The sequence below is a fragment of the Salmo salar genome, chromosome 03 (genome assembly GCF_965601325.2).
Source record: "Salmo salar chromosome 03, fSalSal1, whole genome shotgun sequence".
Classification (NCBI taxonomy): domain Eukaryota; kingdom Metazoa; phylum Chordata; class Actinopteri; order Salmoniformes; family Salmonidae; genus Salmo; species Salmo salar.
Window position 1 is genome coordinate 93,346,544 of NC_138293.1, and position 22,217 is coordinate 93,368,760.

At 44.7% G+C, this 22,217-nt stretch overlaps 1 protein-coding gene across 3 annotated transcripts; it reads right to left on the bottom strand.

Annotated features, from left to right (window-relative positions):
- Window positions 1-2,818: 2,818 nt before the first annotated feature.
- LOC106601479 (uncharacterized) lies at window positions 2,819-11,197 on the bottom strand. 3 transcript variants are annotated; one of them, XM_045715743.2, is made up of 3 exons: window positions 10,706-11,197; window positions 4,144-5,773; window positions 2,819-3,795 (listed from the first exon to the last, which is right to left on the bottom strand). In XM_045715743.2, exons 2-3 carry the CDS (start codon window positions 4,349-4,351, stop codon window positions 2,855-2,857), a joined length of 1,149 nt encoding a protein of 382 aa, XP_045571699.2. In that variant the 5' UTR covers window positions 4,352-5,773; window positions 10,706-11,197; the 3' UTR covers window positions 2,819-2,854. The 3 variants fall into 3 exon arrangements, with proteins under 3 accessions (XP_045571699.2, XP_045571700.2, XP_082829012.1); XM_045715744.2 differs by having other exon boundaries at window positions 4,144-4,324; window positions 10,706-11,196; XM_082972886.1 differs by lacking the exon at window positions 10,706-11,197 and having other exon boundaries at window positions 4,144-4,324; window positions 5,310-5,868.
- Window positions 11,198-22,217: the final 11,020 nt, after the last annotated feature.

Sequence of the window (22,217 nt, forward strand, 5' to 3'; positions counted from 1 at the left end):
CTGCCACCACAACATCTATCCACTGTTATTTACATTCTATACCTGCGGTACAGTTGACAACCATGGCTATGAACGCCCAAAAATGATTGTTGGTGTTGTTTTTTTTCATCTTTTTGTGTCGCACTGCATACTGTTCCTTGTTCTTTTAACGGATTAAGCATGGCTTTGACAACGATGAATTGTACAAACGTTGTGGAATACTCATCAATGCTGGAAAGAAGTAGTCAAGAGACGAAGTTTGTATTTATACAGGAAGTACCGCCCCCACTCATCGTCAACCAATCATGTCAATGTCGAGCTAAACAGAGCTTTAGATCTCGCCAACAAGTAGTCTTAAAACTCGAAAATGAGTTACCTTTGGCTCGTCCAGCCATCCTTAAGGGAAAAATGAATGGGGAAAAAATGTGGGTTTTGGATTAAACGCCAAAAATAGGGTCAGCACAGGCTAAGGAAATCTTATACGTTTTGTTCTGAGAAAATAGCAGTCAGTTAATATGACCTTTATGAATTATGAAGCCTTTATGTGATTTAAATGCTTTTTTTTATTGCATAAGTGACATTAGCTGATAAAGATTGATGAACAAAACGAACAAGATCTCCTAAACCTGTGTTTACAACAGTCCTTATTTTCAGCATTTATCCAAACACCATGCAAAACCGCCATTAATTTCCTCCATAGGCTTTGTCCAACGAACCATGGCAAAAGTAGTGCCTATAGAAAGATGCCATTACTATTTCTCTCTATAGAGCCCCACAGTGGACGAGTCATAATACCCTTAAAACCAAATGGTCAAACTAGGAAATGGTTCCAATTGTTTTCCACCATTCACTTTACCCATAGGGGATTTTCCATAGGCTTACCCTGGCGAGACATTTTGAGAACCATTTCAATCTCTCTCGGACAAGGTGACGTTTATCAATATTATCGTCTCTATTTACACTCGAATTTCGCTCATTAGCATGAAAGTAGACGTCATGCAACGAAACAAATCCCTTAAGCTCCTGCATATCATCTCTAGCTGATACCTTTGCTAACAGGTATTGTGTAATTTTAAAACTTGCCCATGACAGGTCACAGAATTGTCCATTTAAAAAAAGTTTGCCAATTTATTCATTACTACATTTAGCTTACATTAAATTGTTAATCCAGAGATTCTTACGTTTAATGCTAGATCATTGATTGCAAGATATTAGCTGTTGTCCCTTAGTCTTTTAATAAATTCATAACGGTAAACCTAGACACTTGCATCTCATAGTATTCTGAGTGGTGACTCATTGCTCGCTACCTTGGTTAGATTCATTGATACAATTATGGGCTTGTAGCATTAACGTAATATTGGAGTCAGAGTCAAAATGTTCTTCACTCTTCACCTTCTTCTGGCGTCTGTCCATACTATTTTTAACTTGCTTTAATGATCTTCACCTTTTCCAAATGTGTATTTTGGTCCTGTTTTGTCCAAGTGACAACAGATTACATTATCAAAGTATGTTTGTCTATTTTATGTTTCTATCTGAAAATATTTTTCACTCTTAGTCTTCTGACGTTGACATCAGAGTCCTCTGAGGTGTGTAGTGACCTCTCTGAGGAGTGGTGGTCGGGGTGGAGGTGGTAGCCCATGATGGGGTGAGGGTGGGGGTCCGGTCGGGGGTTCTCTCCGCCTGAGTCCTGGACACTTTTGAAAGGTCATTTATGACGTTTCAGAACCACTTGTCAAACAAAGTTTAAATGTAGAATTTTGTTTTAAAAGCTATGACAGCTAATTTTGATATGTATACTAAAGGTCAAATACGAAATTTCTGTCAATCTGAACATGCTGAAATTGTGTCTGATGGATAGCTATGAATCTAATATTTCCAATGATATATGATTAAAGGGTAAACATGACGTAATAACCTGATGTACTGTATGCTGACGTTGTCGTAGGGTAAAACCTCTATGGGGAAACTGAATGGGATGGAGGGATGAATAGAAATAGTGATAACACACAGAAAGCTACCATTGCTACAATGATAGAACACATGTTGAACTCTAGGGACATAGACCTTAAAACAAATCTATATGAGACATTGTCACCCCAAGTATTTGTATTTATTATGGATCCTCATTAGTTCATGCCAAGGCAGCAGCTACTCTTCCTGGGGTCCAGCTAAATTAAGGCAGTTTATACAATTTAAAAAACATTACAATATATTAACAGATTTCACAACACACTGTGTGCCATCAGGCCCCTACTCCACCACTACCATATATCTACAGTACTAAATCCATGTGTATGTTATCGTGTGTGCATGTGTCTGTGCCGATGTTTGTGTTGCTTCACAGTCCCCGCTGTTCCATAAGGTGCTTTTTTATGTTTTTTAAATCTAATTTTACTGCTTGCATCAGTTATTTGATGTGGAATAGAGTTCCATGTAGTCATGGCTCTATGTAGTACTGTGCGCTTCCCATGGTCTGTTCTGGACTTGCGGACTGTGAAGAGACCTCCTGTGGCATGTCTTGTGGGGTATGCATGGGTGTCCGAACTGTGTGAATTCAACATGTCAATACTTCTCATAAATAAAAGTAGTGATGAAGTCCATCTCTCCTCCACTTTGATCAAGGAGAGATTGACATGAATATGATTAATATTAGCTCTCAGTGTACATCCAAGGGCCAGCCGTGCTGCCCTGTTCTGAGCCAATTGCAATTTTCATAAGTCCTTTTTTGTGGCACCTCACCACATGACTGAACAGTAGTCAAGGTGCGACAAAACTAGGGCCTGTAGGACCTGCCTTGTTGATAGTGTTAAGAAAGCAAAGCAAGAATGGGAGATGGATATGACTGTTCAATAGATGTTTTCTATTGATCCTTTATTTAGGGATCTGGAACCGGTGCTGGAAGGGAGAGAGATGAAATACGGCACATTTTTGCTTTCTGGTGTTTTCTCATTGGCCCTAAATGAGCAAAGCTCTTCCCACAAAAACAGACATAGGATTTCTCTCCAGTGTGTGTTCGCTTGTGTGAATTTAGGCCCCCTGATTGACTGAAACCCTTCCCACACTGATCACAGCTATAAGGTTTCTCTCCTGTGTGTGTTCGCTGGTGTGAATTCAGGTGTACTGATTGACTGAAGCTCTTCCCACACTGATCACAGCTATAAGGTTTCTCTCCTGTGTGTGTTCGCTGGTGTGCATTCAGGTGTTCTGATTGACTGAAGCTCTTCCCACACTGATCACAGCTATAAGGATTCTCTCCTGTGTGTATTCGCTGGTGTCTAATCAGGGAGGAAACTACAGCAAAGCTCTTCCCACACTGATCACAGCTATAAGGCTTAACTCCTGTGTGTGTTAGCTTGTGTGTAGTCAGGTTGAATGACTGGTTGAAGCTCTTTCCACAATCAAGGCAGGGGTAAGGCCGCTCCCCTGTATGAATTCGCAGATGATATTTGAAGGCGTTAGAAGCAGTAAAACACTTCCCACATTCTGAGCATCTGTAAGGCTTCTCTCCAGTATGGATTCTTTGGTGTACTTTAAGACTTCCTGCACAGGTGAAACTCTTCCCACACTGAGAGCAGCAATACGGTTTCTCTCGGGTGTGAATCCGCTGGTGAATAATGAAGCCACTCCGTCTAGTGAAACTCTTCCCACAGTCAGAGCAGCAGTGGTGAGGTTTCTTCCCTCTACATCTCTGCTGGTGTTTCTTGAGATGTTCTGATCTGGAGACACTCTTCTCTGTCACGTCAGCAACATGATGCTGTTGAGGCTCCCCAGATGATAAGCCCCTCCCACTGGGAGAATTACAGTTAGGGGTGTCACCTGTGAAACAAAGACACTGAATAACTAGGTTTTGGAAATATGGGTCCATAAACACTTTATTTTTGTTATTTAGCAGACGCTCTTCTCTAGAGCGACTTACAGGAGCAATTTGGGTTTTGTACCTTTCTCAAGGGTACACGACAGATTTTTAACCTAGTCGGCTCAGAGATTCGAACAAGCAACTGTTCGATTAGTGGCCCAACGCTTTTCACTACTAGACTACCTGTTGTCCTTATCAATATACACTCATTGGCCAGTTTATTAAGTACACCCCCCTCCATTCACGAAACTGGGTCAACAGTTGCAGAAGCAGATTGTAGTCTCATCCACACCCCCCATTGTTCTTACTTGATGAAATCAAATCTCCCTCCTCCTCGTGCCCCCCTCTCACAGTTCCACTCTGCCCTGGTGTTTTCCTGCAGTCGACCAGCCGCACAGACACCCTCTTCAGACCCAGCAGTAAGGTCCTACCAGGAGAGTTGTGACCAGGGGACTCCAGCATGGTGGAGGGGGACGGGCTAGCTCTGTCCTGGTGACAACAGGAAGTATTGTACATAGAATATCATTAGACCAAACATTTGATTACTTTAGACTAAATCTCTGATGGATTGGTGAATCCTTATAATACCTCCATTCTCCTTAAGTGTGCAATAGTTCACTACTTTACACATTTTCAATCACTCTGGCACATTTTTCATGTGGAAGTGGTATATTCTTTACAAATGTCAAAACTGATAACACTTGTAATGCCCCCTGTCTTATGTTCAGAACCTTTGATTGAGCATTCATTGGAGTTGAACACATCTTTCACCCCTGAGTTAGTCTTGGTTAACCCAGAACTAATGTCTCACGTAATTGGTCAGCCACGCAATTTAGTTCTGGGTTCATACGTGTTAGGAGGAGAGCTTAAGAGATGATGGAACGAGGAGGACGCCAACCTCTGCCAAATCATGATTTGTCAAAATAACCAGAGGAAAAACCAAAACACCTGAACTACTGCTGCTCATTATGATGAAGTATTTAGAGCCAACTCCATCAGTTATTTGGTTTTACCTTCCACCCTAAATTAAATGAATGTTAATTTATACAGTTATCCCCATGAACAATAGAGCCATGTCTTTCTGGTGCCTTTTACAGCTTGTTCTAGCCTAAAGCATTGCAGAGTTATGCACCCTATGCATTTATATAATCAGGGTTTGGGGGGCTTTAGCCCCTCCCCCACCCCAAGTACCACACCACTGGAATGGCCGTTGACAAATATCCAACACATTGGCTAGTCCACCATCCAGATCAGAGCTGTAGATGCAATCAAGCCTGTCTAATGGCAGAGTTGTTAGTTTGGCACTGTTGATCAGCACAGCTTTTGATAAAAATGTCAAGACAGGAGAAGGAGCATACTGGAATCTATTCTGGATGTTCCAAACTGGTGAGTTTCTGATGCTACCCAGCATGCATTTGCACAATGCAGTGGACAATGTGCTGTTTACATGTGTATTTGCCCTCTTCTGTCTTACCTTTGCAAATCAGATCACCACTCCAATCTGGTCCTCTTTGCCCATCCACATTGACTGGGCTGGTCAAGTTCCTTTGTGTACACATCACTGACAATCTGAAATGGTCCACCCACACAGACAATGTGGTGAAGAAGGCTGAACAGCGCCTCATCAACCTCAGGAGGCTGAAGAAATTCAGCTTGGCCCCTAAGATCCTCACAAACTTTTACAGATGCACCCTTGAGAGCATCCTGTCGGGCTGAATTACCGCCTGGTACGGCAACTGCACCGTTCACAACTTCAGGGCTCTCCAGAGGGTGGTGCGGTCTGCCCAACGCATCACCGGTGGCACAATGCTTGCCCTCCAAGGCATAAACAGCACCCAATGTCACAGGAAGGCCAAAAAGATCATCAAGTTCATCAACCACTCGAGCCACGGCCTGTTCACACCGCTATCAATCCAGAAGGCGAGGTCAGTACAGCTTCTACAGTGAGGGAAGAAAGTATTTAATCCCCTGCTGATTTTGTACATTTGCCCACTGACAAAGAAATGATCGGTCTATAATTTTAATGGTAGGTTTATTTGAACGGTGAGACAGAAGTACAACAACAAAAATCCAGAAAAAACATGTCAAAAATGTTATAAATTGATTTGCATTTTAATGAGGGAAATAAGTATTTGACACCCTCTCAATCAGAAAGATTTCTGGCTCCCAGGTGTCTTTTATACAGGTAACGAGCTGAGATTAGGAGCACACTCTTAAAGGGAATGCTCCTAATCTCAGCTTGTTACCTGTATAAAAGACATCTGTCCACAGAAGCAATCAATCAGATTCCAAACTCTCCACCATGGCCAAGACCAAAGAGCTCTCCAATGATGTCAGGGACAAGATTGTAGACCTACACAAGGCTGGAATGGGCTACAAGACCATCGCCAAGCAGCTTAGTGAGAAGGTGACAACAGTTGGTGCGATTATTCGCAAATGGAAGAAACACAAAAGAACAGTCAATCTCCCTCGGCCTGGGGTTCCATGCATGATCTCACCTCGTGGAGTTGCAATGATCATGAGAACGGTGAGGAATCAGCCCAGAACTACACGGGAGGATCTTGTCAATGATCTCAAGGCAGCTGGGACCATAGTCACCAAGAAAACAATTGGTAACACACTACGCCGTGAAGGACTGAAATCCTGCAGCGCCCGCAAGGTCCCCCTGCTCAAGAAAGCACATATACATGCCCGTCTGAAGTTTGCCAATGAACATCTGAATGATTCAGAGGACAACTGGGTGAAAGTGTTGTGGTCAGATGAGACCAAAATGGAGCTCTTTGGCATCAACTCGCCGTGTTTGGAGGAGGAGGAGGAATGCTGCCTATGACCCCAAGAACACCATCCCCACCGTCAAACATGGAAGTGGAAACATTATGCTTTGGGGGTGTTTTTCTACTAAGTGGACAGGACAACTTCACCGCATCAAAGGGACGATGGAGAGGGCCATATAGCGTCAAGTCTTGGGTGAGAACCTCCTTCCCTCAGCCAGGGCATTAAATGGGTCGTGGATGGGTATTCCAGCATGACAATGACCCAAATCACACGGCCAAGGCAACAAAGGAGTGGCTGAAGAAGAAGCACATTAAGGTCCTGGAGTGGCCTAGCTATTCTCCAGACCTTAATCCCATAAAAAATCTGTGGAGGGAGCTGAAGGTTCGAGTTACCAAACGTCAGCCTCGATACCTTAATGACTTGGAGAAGATCTGCAAAGAGGAGTGGGACAAAATCCCTCCTGAGATGTGTGCAAACCTGGTGGCCAACTACAAGAAACGTCTGACCTCTGATTGACAACAAGGGTTTTGCCACCAAATACTAAGTCATGTTTTGCAGAGGGGTCAAATACTTAGTTCCCTCATTAAAATGCAAATAATTTCATAACATTTTTGACATGCGTTTTCCTGGATATTTTGTTGTTGTTATTCTGTCTCTCACTGTTCAAATAAACCTACCATTAAAATTATAGACTGATCATTTCTTTGTCAGTGGGCAAACGTACAAAATCAGCTGGGGATCAAATACTTTTTCCCCCTCACTGTATCTCAAGGACATCAGACTGTTATATAGCCATCACTAGCTGGCCTCCACCCAGTACCCTGCCCTGAACTTGTCACTAGCTGACTACCACCCGGTTGTGCTACCATGTACCTTAGAGGCTGCTGCCCTATGTACATAGACATGGAACACTGGTCACTTTAATAAATGTGTACATACTGTTTTAACCACTTCATATGTATATACTGTATTCTAGTCAAGGCCATCCTATTCAACTAGTCCTGTAATGTAATGAGATACACATACATACATATATATATATATATATATATACACACACACACACATATATATATATACACATACATATATATACATACATATACACACATATACATACATATACACACATATACATACACACACACACACATACATACACACATATATACATACATACACACACACATATATACATACACACACATATACATACACACACACACACATATATACATACACACATACATATATATACATTATATATATATATATATATACACATATATACATACACATATATATATATACACATATATACACACACACACACACACACACACACACACACACACACACACACACAATTCTATCCTACAGGTAGAATATTTAGTATATCCACACACTGTCCATAATGTCTATACATCCTGTGATGGAAAATGTTATTATGTGAAGAGCAGCAGTGAAAATGTTCATCTTGTCTTAGTGTCATAAATAATCCTTGGTTTCTGCCAATTATTCCTCCTCCACCAAACTTCACAGTTGGCAATATGCATTGCAGCAGGTAGCGTTCTCCCCCCTGCCAAACCCAGATTTGTCCGTCAGCGGCGAGCCTTACACCACTCCAGCCGACGCTTGGCATTGCGCATGGTGATCTTAGGCTTGAGTGCAGCTGCTCAGCTATTGAAACCCATTTCATGAAACTCCCGATGAACAGTTATTGTGCTGACTTTGCGTCCAGAGGCAGTTTGGAACTCGGTGGGGAGTGTTGCAACCAAGGACGGACGATTTTTACTCGCTGCGCGCTTCAGTACTCGGTGGTCCCGTTCTGTTATCTTGTGTGGCATACCCTTCTCGATTGAGCCATTGTTGCTCCTAGACATTCTACTTCACAATAACAGCACTTACAGTTGACCGGGGAAGCTCTAGCAGGGCAGAAATGTAACAAACTGACTTGTTGGATATCCTATGATGGCACCACATTGAAAGTCACTGAGCTTTTCAGTAAGGCCACTCTACTGCCAATGTTTGTCTATGGAGGTTGCATGGCTGTGTGCTCAATTGTATACACCTGTCAGCAACGCGTGTGGCTGAAATAGCCAAATCCAATAATTTGAAGGGTGGTCCACATACTTATGAATGTACTGTATTTATACTCTGGACTAATATTAACATTTCTGAATTCCATTCTTTTACATTTGTGTAACATTGTTGTGAATTGTTAGATATTACTGCACTGTTGGAACTAGGAACACAAGCATTTCGCTACACCTGCAATAAGATCTGCTAAGTATGTGTATGTGACCAATACAATCTGATTTTATTTGTTTTCTCAGCTACAGTTGGAGTTGTGTCCTGTCTGACAGTGAAATATGGCTTGCTCTTACCATAAGCTTGGACTATAGCGTAGCTAGCTAGCGTTTGTGGTAGAAATTACAACATTGTTATTCAAATGACCTTTTATATTAGAATATTCTTCAATTAGTACTTTCACACTGTCTATTGGCCTGAGAGGAGCCTCTGAGGCTTAATGCTGGCAGTTGATTTACAATGCCTTGGTGATAAGACCTAAAGACTACATTTACATTACATTTTACATTTAAGTCATTTAGCAGACGCTCTTATCCAGAGTGACTTACAAATTGGTGCATTCACCTTATGATATCCTGATATGATATGACTACACTCCACTGCATGATTAGTGATTAGTGTCTGTGTGAAATGCTGGTCTGTCTGCCAGGGCCAGGCAAACTCAACCTCCAGTTTCTCTCCCACATCACAAATGGACACTGGATTTCATCTGTTGAGGGAAGGATCAAAGTGTCCAATGTTGTATAAACAAGCAGTAAATGACCTAGAGACAGACATTTTGCACCATGTACATTTTTCTGTCTGTTACTGTCTGTACCCTTGTATAATTTCACAAATCTGTTATTTGAGGACTCAGGAGGACTATAAAAAGTTGTAACCTACCCCTGCTTATTTGGGCTTTTAACTCTACACCATTGGGTGACCGTTAACGCGCCATTACTGCAGTAATTTTTAATAAAGTTTGATGGTTTTGTAGAAATCTAAAAGTCTCTCCTTTTGATTAGAATAATTACCACGACACGTTGCAGAAGTCCATTGCATGCATTGTAAGGTGGCAGCGTGACAATTTGGTTTTGAACTGATGTAACTAGCTAACCATGTTTTGTGGAAAAATGTAGGACTGCCATTTAGACATGAACTAGCTATCGTTGACAGCTGTTGTTGTCTGCTAGCTAACTAATGGCTGAAGTTATTTGTGTAAAAAAACGTTCATTATCAATTACAGCTAGTTAGCTTTCTTTGCCTGTTCGTTAGCTAGCTACAGAGGCTAGCTGCTGGACTTTGGACAAGCAAGCTAACGTTAGCTAATAGCAGCTGTATTGTTGCCAAGCAACAGAGTTGCTGACCAGGTTTGATAGAACTCTGAGATGAAGCTGAAAATAAATTAGTATCAGAAAAGCTACAAAAAGGTCGCACATCATTGGTTCTTAATGGACGGAAATGTGCACCTGAACTAGTGCTGGAATATGGGAGGCAGCCCCTGTTTTCTTTGCGACTTGCGGTAACTAAATCAATAGTTATTTAGTAACGTTAGTTCGAAAATGTCGGAAACATTAACTGGCTTGACCATGCTGTAGGTCATGTAACTGTTTGTTACATACAAAATGTTTCGTGGATTTCACCGGTTGAATTTATTCTGCCACTGTCTTCTTGTTTCAGCTGTGTCAAGGCATATGAACTAACAGGTTATAGAGCAAACACAATTATCACAACACATAGGTTGTAATATGGCTCTTTTTTCTGCCTTTGCTTCCCGGTGATTTTACTCACACACCGCTACTGCAAGGTGTAGGCTTGGCCTCATTTCTCCATGGTTCTGATTTAACCTGCTCATTGCCTTGTATCAATCTGTGTGCTTTAGGCTAGGACAGAATATCCCTCGTTTTTATAAGCACAATTGTTTATTTTGTCCAGCTGTTCAAATAGAACGAATGGTGACAACTAGGCCTAGACATGTTATACACCACAGTAGGCATAATGTTAATAAAAGTAAACCAAACTTACCCGATCCATCGTGGAAGCTATTCTTTCTTCAAATAAAAATGTGACAGTAAATCTGTAGCTAGTCTACAGCTACTTTCTTTGTTACAGCGTTCAGTTAAATAAATGTTTAAAAAACAGCTAGAGCAGAGCAATCAGACGTCCTTTTCAATATTACAACTTTAGTGGTGACAAATGTCTGATGTAGGCTAATCTCACCTAGATTTTACCTGATCTATTAAAGTAAAAACGTTCAACACCCTATTCACCAAGAATACTGTTGTCTGTTATCGTCTAACTCTACACGAGAGTCTGTTGGAACAACATCCTCTTCGAGAGTCCAGATAGTTTTAATTGTCTGAGGCCCAGTAAGGGAAGCCTATAAAATACCAGACTTATTACAGCAGCGCTATCCGTGCAGCGAACCAGTAAAACCCGATGTTCGTTCCGAGGTCCGAAATGCAACCGTGCTAGGGCATATTCATATCATACTTCCTGCGAGAAGGGCTGTTGAAAAGCAAGGAAACGGTCTTCTTCGGTATTATGGCGGTTTGCATACAATTATTATTGGTGCATGCCGCCACCTACTGATTTGTCTGTTCATCAGCTTAGCATTTTGTAGTACTATTCTGTAGCATTAATTCATTACACTTCGTGACAAAAATTGCCAAACCAACTAACCAACCCTACACTTTATTAAACCTCATTATTCCACTACTTTGGCCCTCTGATTCTACACCAGGCCAGCAGCCTGGGAGGACGGGATATTATCGTTCAAAACACCTTGTAACTCTGCAGTAAAATATCGTACACCCAAGTACTTCTCTGCAGCTGCCACCACCACATCTATCCACTGTTATTTACATTATATACCTGTGGTACGGTTGACAACCATGGCCATGGACGCAAAAAAATAAAAACTTACTTAAGCATGTTTTTCCTATCACTCTCTATTGACCTCAGTCTAATCACTGGTATCCTCTCAGGATCCTTCACCCTGGACCCATCTTCCTCTACTACTCTCTTCACTGCCTCAGCATACAACACCTTCTGCACTACTGTGATCCTGGTAACCTCAACCTGTCTTTCTCTCACCGGACACGTCTGATCTCCAGCACCATGTGTACCCCTACAGTTTACACACACAACTTTTTACATCAATACTACACATTCCTTTCAGGTCCTCCTGCACACTTCTCACATCTAGGAATCTCCCTGACACACACTGCTGGAAGGAAGCAGTCAAGAAAGAGAGATTGTGTTTTTACAGGAAGTACCCCCCCTCATTTACCATCAAATGCTAATTAGGATAAAAGTAGACGTCATGCAACGCTACAAATCCCCTAAAAGCTCCTGCATATCATCTCTAGCTGATACCTTTGCTAATGTGACAGGTTAAAGGAAATACTCATAGCCTGTTATACATTAAAAAGTATTAGTAAGTTCATAGTATGTGAGGATCTTAAAACATCTAAGGTTAAAAAGATCATGCATTCTGTATTAGTTGATAGAGATTGACAACATTCATATAATTGTGTTAAAAAGTTAAAATCCAAGTGTACAAAGGGTAAGAATTGTAAAAGGAATGTGTAAACGTTATATTGATTACTTTATTTTGTGGTGCCTAATTGAAGGGGAAAAGTGTTAATCTGTGATCTACTAAATGCTCTTTAATCTATGAGCCTGAGATCGATTGCTCTGGTCTCCACCCAAATTCGCGGGGAAATCGCGGTCTTTTCCTCGTTACAGTAAAAGTTCTCATTGAGGAAACAATACCGTATCACTCTCGTGATTATTTCTCCCCTTTTTCAGGGGCGTAACACTAACAGGTATTGTGTAATTTTAAAACTTGCCCATCACATGTCACAGAATTGTCAATTTATAGAAATGTTGCAAATGTATTTATTACTACATTTAGCTAACAGATTGTTAATCCAGAGATTCTTACCTTTAATGCTAGGTCATTGATTGCAAGATTTTTGCCGTTGTCCCTTAGTCGTTTAATTAATGCATAATGCTAAAACTAGACACTTGCATTTCATAGTACCCAATTTGTAAGTCGCTCTGGATAAGAGCGTCTGCTAAATGACTTAAATGTAAAAAATGTAAATAGTATTCCAAATGGTGACTCAAGGCTCGCTACCTTGGCTAGATTCATTGATCCAATTGTGGGTCTTCAGCATTAACATAATATTGGAGTCAGTCAAAATATTCCTTACTCTTCACCTTCTTCTGGCAACAGTCCATACTTGGTCCCTTACTCTTTTTAATTTGCTTTTATGATCTTCATCTTTTCCAAATGTGTATTTTTGTCCTGTTTTGTCCATCTGATAAATACATGACATTATCAAAGTATGTTTGTCTATTTGATTTTTTTCCCCTTGCTCTTACATTGACATCAAAGTCCTGAGGCATGTAGTGACCTCTGAAGAGTGGAGGTCAGGGTGGAGGTGGTAGCCCATGATGGGGTGGGGGTGCGGTTTGGGGTTCTCCCCGCCCGAGGCCTGGCCACTTTTTAAAGGTAATTTTTATGACATTTCAGAACCACTTGTCAAACCAAGTTAAAAATGTATACATTTTCTTTTTAAAGCAATGACAGGCAATTCTGATATGCATCCTAGATTTCAAAGATCACATTTCTGTCGATCTGAACATTCTGAAGATGTGTCTGATGGATAGCTATGAATCTAATATTTCCAATGATATATGATTAAAGGGTAAACATACGTAATAACCTGATGTACTGTATGCTGACGTTGTCGTAGGGTAAAACCTCTATGGGAAAACTGAATGGGATGGAGGGATGAATAGAAATAGTGATAACACACAGAAAGCTACCATTGCTACAATGATAGAACACATTTTCAACTCCAGGGACATAGACCTTAAAAGAACATTAATCACGATGGAGACATTTTTCACCCCAACCAAGCCCCCTGGCTCATTGGCTATACACTATAAAACATGGCAAAAGTGATATGATTAAATTAAATCCTGGAATTGGTCCAGGTGGTTGTTGCTTATTTTATAAAGCAAAGTACCCTACAGCTGTCTGTCAGTATACCTCCTTGAGGGGTCCCCTGGGACTGGTAGCTGCACTGCTGGTTGGCTGCTGGTGGGGGAAGGACCAGGGTATTTATTTATTAAGTTATTTATTAAGTTGAATAGTTAAAATAAGTTAACACACTGCCGGGACTTGAGGTAGGCCTACACTAGAAGAATCCAACAATGACGCACATTGTCTACATTTTAAACAGTCTAACATATCTTTAGGCAGGAATTAAGAAAATAAAAACATTCAAACGAACAGAATAGCATAATCTAAGTTTAAAGGTAGACTATGCGATATGACGTGTACAAAGTAAACAGCATGGTGGGTCAATTTCCGCAATAACCAAGAAAGTTGAAGCACAAGGCTAAACTTCTCCAATGTTTGAAAAAATGATACTGAACAAATACATAAATCGCAACCATTTCAAAGATTTTAGTACATATGAGGAAATTAGTCAATTGAAATAACTTCATTAGGCCCTAATCTATGGATTTCACATGACTGAGAATACAGATATCCATCTGTTGGTTACAGCTACCTTAAAAAGAAATTGACTTCACAATGGGCCTCAAGATTGTTGCAGTATTTTTGTGCATTAAAATTGACAATCGATAAAATGCAATGGTGTTTGTTGTCCGTAGCTTATGCCTGCCCATACCATAACCTCACTACCACCATGGGGCACTCTGTTCACAATGTTGACATCAGCACACCGCCCGCACAATACACATGGTCTGCGATTGTCAGGCCTGGTTGGACGTAGTGCCAAATTTTCTAAAACAACGTTGGAGGAGGCATATGGTAGAAATTAACAGTCAATTTTCTGCCAACAGTTCTGGTGGACATTCTTGCAGTCAGCATGCCAATTGCACGCTCACTCAAAACTAGGAGACATCTGTGGCATTGTTTTGTGTGACAAAACCGCACATTTTAGAGTGGCCTTTTATATCAACTTCTTGATATGCCCCAGCTGTCAAGTGGATGGATTATCTTGGAAAGGAGAAATGCTCACTAACCGAGATGTAAACAAATTTCTGCAAAAAAATAGAGAAATAAGCTTTTTGTGCGTATGGAACATTTTTGGGATCTTTTGTTTCAGCTCATGAAACATGGGACCAACACTTTACATGTTTCCTTTATATTTTTGTTCAGTGTATATGAAAGCACGCTTTGCTTTTACACTTGCAAGACCATCATGATTAATTGACCGGGCGTTTTTTTCTTGTAGTAATGTGGAACCTGCCTGTATTTTCTTACCTTTCGAGCAATACATGTCATTCAGAAGAAAAACAAATACTTCATAACATATTTTCTTGCCCTCATTAGCATCTCACCACTACAACTCAGTGCAAACATCCAACACATGGGGTAGTCCCCCATCCAGATCAGAGCTGTAAAAATAATCAAGCCCGTCAAATGGCAGTTGTTAGTTTGGCCACTGTTGATCTACACAGATGTGGATTCAAATGTCAAGACCAGGAGATAGAGCACACTGGAATCTATTCTGGATGTTAAGCAAGCATGCATTTGCTCACTGCAGTGGACAACATGCTGTTTACATTTGTATTGTTTTCTCAGCTACAGTTTGAGTTGTGTCTTGTCTGACAGTGATAAATGGCAAGGTCTTACCGTAGATTGGACTAATAGAGTAGCTAGCTAGTGTTGCAAAAGCCAAATTGCATTGCAAGGTAGCATCGTGACACTTTCCACAAAGTTTGTTGTTGGTTTTGAACTGATGTAGTTAGCCATCTATGTTTTGTGTAAATATTTAGGGCTGGCATTTGGAAGTGAATTAGCTATCGTTAGATATATTATGTGTTGAGGTTATATGTTGTTGTATGACTCTAGCTAGCTAATGGCTGAAGTTATGTGTAACAAATCTTCCGTAAACAAATATAGCTAGCTACATTTCTTTGCCTGTTCATTAGCTAGTTAACTAGCTTTCAGCTGACTGGTGTTAACTATTTACAGAGGCTAGCTGTTGGACTTTGGACAAGCAAGCGAACATTAGCTAATAGCAGCTGTGTTGTTGCAGAGCAACAGAGTTTCTGACCCATTCAGATAGAACTCTGAAATTTGGCTAAAATATGTTAGCATTGTCAAATGCTACAAAAAAGGAGCTCATTGTTGGTTCCTAATGGACAGAATTATGCTTGTGAGAGCAATAACTTATAAAATGTAATAAAATCTGTTGCACCTACAAATTTAGTCAATCCAACATTTTTTTAAATCACATGGACACTTTATGGTAGCTATATGCTTGTTTTAATCTGACTTCTACACTTGAGGCATGTGGGCGCATAAAATACTCTGAAAACTCATTGCTAAAGACCCTGTTAGAAATCCGGTATATGGTACTCTGTAACGGCTGGACAGCTCATGATGAGGTGGGGAGTGTGTTGTATCTCCAATCAAGTTGATTTGCGAGATTATCGACATTGGCGTCATAATGGCTTAGATATGATGGTAGGTGTAATGTTCTGTTAATACTGATGTCCTCTTTAAGAATGGACACCATTGGTCATGCGCAGTGTTGTTCTATGTTATTGTAATGACCCGGCTGGGTCATAAAGGAAAAAGAGACGGACTCTAGGTGTGCAGGTCAGAACACAGGTTTAGTCCTATACTGGGCTATTGTTCAGGCCACAGCCCACACCCCTTAATGCCGAACGTACACAATTATACCAAGTCTAATTAAGGGTTACTCCCATAGGAACAGATCAAGGCCCCGAACAGAAAAAGAGAGAAGATGAGACAGTAATCCCTATTTATGCATTTCCAAATCCCACGGGATTACCCATCATACCCCCCCAACCTTTCCCTCTGTCCTGACATATTTAACCCCTGCTAGTAGCCATGAGAACCATAACACACCCACAAACACAGAACACAATACCGTGTCGTTACATAGCCCCCCCCTTTCTAAACCCTAGCCCCTAGGGTTACACAACAAAATCCTTAAAACGACCCGGAGGTCGCATCAGTCTCTTGGGCCTCCCCGTGGCTCTCACCGGTGAACCCCCAGAACACTCATCTGCCCCAATGTCATTTCCAGCGCCCTCTGAAGAAGCAGCTCCCATCCCAGGCTCAGGTTGCGCTAGAGTCTCCTCGTTAGACTGTTCCCGTGGGCTCACATCAGAGACCTCACTCCCATTTCCTACCGTTTTCCTCCCTCTGTAGGGTGCCAATCGGTCCCGGTGGACCACCACCTTCCTGCTCCGTGGGGGGACCTCCACCCGGTACGTCACCTCCCCCACTCTCTCTATCACCAGACACGGCCCCACCCATGCACTGTCCAGCTTTGGGCACCGCCCCTTCTTGCGCGTGGGGTTGTGAAGCCACACACATTCTCCCGCTCCAAAGTGCCTCCCCTAGCGCGCGAGTCATAGTGGCGCTTTTGGCGCACCCCTGCGTTCTCGAGTTGCTCTCTTGCGAAGGTGTGAGCCGCTTCTAACCGGTTCTGCAGACGACACACATAGTTCGGGCCAGGCAAAACCCCGTCGTCATTATCAGGAGGGTGGCCAAACGTCAGTTCAGCTGGGGTGCGCAACTCACGACCTAACATTAGTAGCGCTGGGGAGCACGCAGTCGATTCTTGAACAGCCGACCTACATGCCATAAGAATAAACGGTAAGTGGGTGTCCCAATCTCTCTGGTGTTTTGAGGTAACGATGGCCAGCTGCTGTGCTAACGTTCTGTTAAATCTTTCCACCAGCCCATCACTCTGGGGGTGAAGCGGAGTAGTGCGCGTCTTCTCCGCGCCTAACCGTCTACACAACTCTGAGAACACCCGTGACTCGAAGTTTCTCCCCTGGTCGCTGTGAATAGACTGTGGCACCCCAAACCAACTGATTATTCCCCCCACCAACGCATCAGCTACTGTCTCTGCCTCCTGGTCTGGGAGAGCGTAAGCCTCCGGCCACTTGGTGAAGTAGTCCATAGCGGTTAGAATCCACCTGTTACCTCTGTCTGTGGTTGGAAACGGCCCCACTATGTCTACCCCCAGTCTCTCCATGGGCTCCCCTACTGGGAATTGTTGTAGGAGGGCGTGTGACTGACCTGGAGGTCCTTTTTTAGCAGCACACTCGTCGCACTGCCTACAAAAGTCCTCAACATCCCTCCTGTGCCTGGCCCAATAGAAGCCTTTACGCATGCGCTTTAACGTTTTGGAGACCCCAAAATGCCCTGCGCCAACTCCCCCATGAAGCTGCTGTAACACGCTCCACTGCAGCCTTTTGGACACCACTACCTGCCACGTAATTTCTCCAGTCGCTGGCTTTTTCCACCCCCTCTGGAGCACTCCCTCAGCCACTCTAAGGACTGTGAATTTAGCCCACAGTCCCTTGGTGACTGGTGATAGAGGGGCTACTTCCCCCCACGGCGGTCGTCTTCTCTCTTCCACCCACCGCAGCACAGGACGCAGCTCTGCGTCCTCCTCCTGGCGACGCCTCCACTCCCCAACGTCCACAGCCTCAAGCTCCCGGCACTCTGTCACACTCAGCTGACTCACCGTGGCGGTGACTCCCTCCTCCCTGCACAGTTCTCTCTCTCGCTCCACCCGTTTGGCGCAGTACCCACAGCCATCCTCAGCACACGGGCGGCGGGACAAGGCGTCTGCATTGCTGTGGCGAAGGCCGGCTCTGTGCTCCACCTGGAAGTCGTAGGGTTGCAGCTCCTCCAGCCAGCGGGCAATCTGACCCTCTGGCTCCTTGAAGGAGAGAAGCCACTGCAGGGCGGAGTGATCCGTCCGGACCACAAACGGCAGGCCCCCCAGGTAGTACTTGAAATGGCGTACTGCTGCCACGACAGCCAAAAGCTCTCTCCTTGTCACGCAGTAGCGTTTTTCAGCCTTATCAAAAGTCCTGCTGTAATAAGCTACTACGTGTTCCCCATCAGGACCATGCTGAGCCAGCACAGCCCCCAAACCCTCATTGCTTGCGTCGGTGTCCAGGATGAACAGACGGTTCGGGTCTGGTGAGGCCAGGACAGGGGCCTCCATCAGGGCACGTTTGAGAGCCTCAAACGCCCGCTGGTGCTCTTCGGTCCACTGAAAAACAGTGTCCTCCTTGAGAAGGTGGTTCAAAGGAGCCGCTACCCCCGCAAACCCCTTCACAAACCTACGATAGTAGGATGCCAGCCCCAGGAAGCTCTTAACCTCTTTTTTTCCCCCTGGAACTGGCCACCCCCTCACAGCCTCTACTTTGTCTGGCATCGTGCTGATGCCCTCACCACCCAGCTGATGCCCCAGGAACGCCACCTCCCTTCGCATGAAATGGCACTTTCCCGGATGTAATTTTAGCCCCGCCCCCGAGATCCTCTCCAACACTCGCCTAAGTGCCCCCAGTGCCCCCTTGAACGATGTGCCGTGCACCAATATGTCATCTAGGTACACAACACACTCGTCTCTCGGAACCCCCGCCAGCACTCTGTCCATGAGCCTCTCAAAGGTGGCAGGAGCATTACAGAGCCCGAAGCACAGCACCTTGAACTGCCAATGGCCCCTATCTGTGGAGAAGGCCGTTTTTTCACGTGCCCCTGGCGAGAGGGGCACCTGCCAGTAGCCACTGCGCAGATCAAGGGAGGAGAACCACGAGGACCCTCTCACGTGGTCTAGCGACTCATCAATCCTCGGTAGGGGATAAGAGTCTTTAGTGGTGACAGAATTTAGGCCCCTGTAGTCAACACAAAACCTAAGTTTACCCCCTTTCTTAGGCACCATGACGACTGGCGCGGACCATGGGCTATCTGATGGCTCAATGAAATCAGCCCGCAACATGTCAACAATAGCTGTGTCTGCTGCTTCCCTCCTGGCAAGGGGAATACGACGGGGCCGAATTTTAATGGGTCGGGCATCCCCAGTGTCTATTTCGTGCTGAACTAGGTGCGTTTGTCCTACCTCATCTTCCCCCCAAGCGAAGTGATCTTTAAAGTCCAACAGCAGCTGCTTTAACTGTCTCTGTTGTCTCTCATCCAGACCCTGACAGTTCTTCAGCCACACAGCCTCGACGGCGTCGATAGCTTCCTCCTTCCCCCCGTCGGGCTGATGGGGTGAAGGAGCCAGTGTGTTTTGGGCTACTGAGCTGCCTGTGCTTGCACCATGATGGGGAGTGAAGGCCGTCGCCGCCGGAGACAGCTGCTGGAATGGCACAACGACCAAGGGAGCAGCCGGGATGACCGGTGGAGTTTCTGCAAGCTTGGAGGAAGACGGAGGGACAGCCCTGCCCCCTGCTGGCTCTCCCGAAGGCGACATTCCCACTGTGGGCCCCCCCGACAGCCTCAAAGTGCCCGACGCTAAGTCCAACTGAGCCCCACAGTTTTTCAAAAAGTCCATTCCTAGTATACAGGGGTCCTGCACCGCTGCTACCCACGCCAGACACCCCACAGTTCTCCCCCCCACAGTCACAGATAGCTGACACTTCCCTAACATGGGGGCTAGCTCCCCCGTGACAGTCCGTAGCTGGACAAGGGTCGGCTCCACCCGCACCCCAACAGGTAGTATGTCTGGTCTCACCAGGGTTACTGTAGAGCCCGTGTCGACCAGGGCCAAACATTCCACCCCCTCTACCTTGACGATGACATTGCAGAAGTCCCCAACGGTGGTACGTCCCACCACAACTACCGGACTAGGAAACACGGCGGCAGCTACACCCTGGGGGAGCAGGTCCCCACCCTCTTGTCTGCGCTGCTGGGTACCTCTTTTGCTTACAGTGGGTTCGGGGGCGGGGGAGTGGGTCCGCGCTGCCCCCTGCGCGAGAACCTGCCGTCGTTTCCCTGGTGACGGGGGAATCTGCCACACTCCCGCTGAATGTGGCCAGGCTGGCCACAACCCCAGCAGACAATAGGAGTTGAGCTGACACTGCGACGCTGCCTGGAGCCCCTCTCCATGACAAGCGAAGCAGTCTTGACTAGCCCGCCCAACTCGTCGACCCACTCTGGTTTCGTGACCCCTGGCACCCCAGCCACCACTGCTCTCACCTCTGGTTGACTGGCGACTTCCACTCTCACTCCCTCACCCCAGATCAGCTCCCTCTTCCTGGCTATCTCCACTGCAGCCCGCAGAGATGGTGGGTCCGCCATCTGAACATGCTTACCCAGTTCGGTGGAAGAGAGCGCTCTAATAAAACTGTCCCGTGCCAGCTCGTCTTGCACCCCAATCGGCATAGTTGCATAAGCCCGCCTGGTCAGGCTCAGAATACCACTTGCCAACGCCTTTAACGATTCCCCCCGAAGTCTCTTTTTGTTACTCAGTTCAATCCGCAGCATGTTGGGCTACGCGTCGCTGCCGAAACGGCCCCCCAATGCCTCCACTAGCGCACCGTAGTCGCCCCTCTCGTCCGGGGCTAGCGTTAACAGGCATTCCGACGCCTCCTCTGTCAGGCTCAGGGCAAGCTGTAACGCTTTCGTCTCGTCAGACCACCTCCCGGCTCTAGCCAACAACTCGAATTGAGTGAAAAAAACTTCCCATTTACCTTGTCCATTGAACTTTGGTAGTTTAGCCGCTACCGTGGCTAATGGCAATAGGCCGCTGCCATCTCTGTTTACATAAGCAGGCCCCGCCATTTCCGCACCCGGTGACGTCGATATCCCCGTCGCCGTGACGTCTGCTCTCGAGCGGTGTGAAGGAAAACCCGCCAGTTCTGCCATCTTGCTGACTGACAATTTAACTCCCGCCATGTGGCCCTCCAGCTCTTCTACGGCAGTCGCCGCCCGACCCTCCCGACCGGGTACCCCCGAGCCCACAACGGACACATTGTCCGACTCTCCCTTAATTTTCCGCCTCGCCCCAAGCATCATGACCGTAGATGCGAGTCACGCTAAAGCTAACCCGGCCTATACTGAACAGCTAACTCGCCTAGTCTTGATCCCGTAGTTCGAAAGCACTTCTGACGCCAATGTAATGACCCGGCTGGGTCATAAAGGAAAAAGAGACGGACTCTAGGTGTGCAGGTCAGAACACAGGTTTATTCCTAAACTGGGCTATTGTTCAGGCCACAGCCCACGCTGCTAAATGCCGAACGTACACAATTATACCAAGTCTAATTAAGGGTTACTCCCATAGGAACAGATCAAGGCCCCGAACAGAAAAAGAGAGAAGATGAGACAGTAATCCCTATTTATGCATTTCCAAATCCCACGGGATTACCCATCATACCCCCCCAACCTTTCCCTCTGTCCTGACATATTTAACCCCTGCTAGTAGCCATGAGAACCATAACACACCCACAAACACAGAACACAATACCGGGTCGTTACATTATTCTGGTACTAACTCGTTTCAGTAAATGTCAAGCTCCAGTTCAATTTATTGTATTCAGAGTCTTTCTTATTACATAAATAAGTAATAAGAGCTAAGACACAACAGTTGGGAAATGTGTATTTAACATTGCGATTCAACCAATGCATACTCAGCGCGACTACAACATAATGTAATAGAACAATAAAATATGAAAAATGTTGCAAAAGTGAGATGTAGCATGCATCATT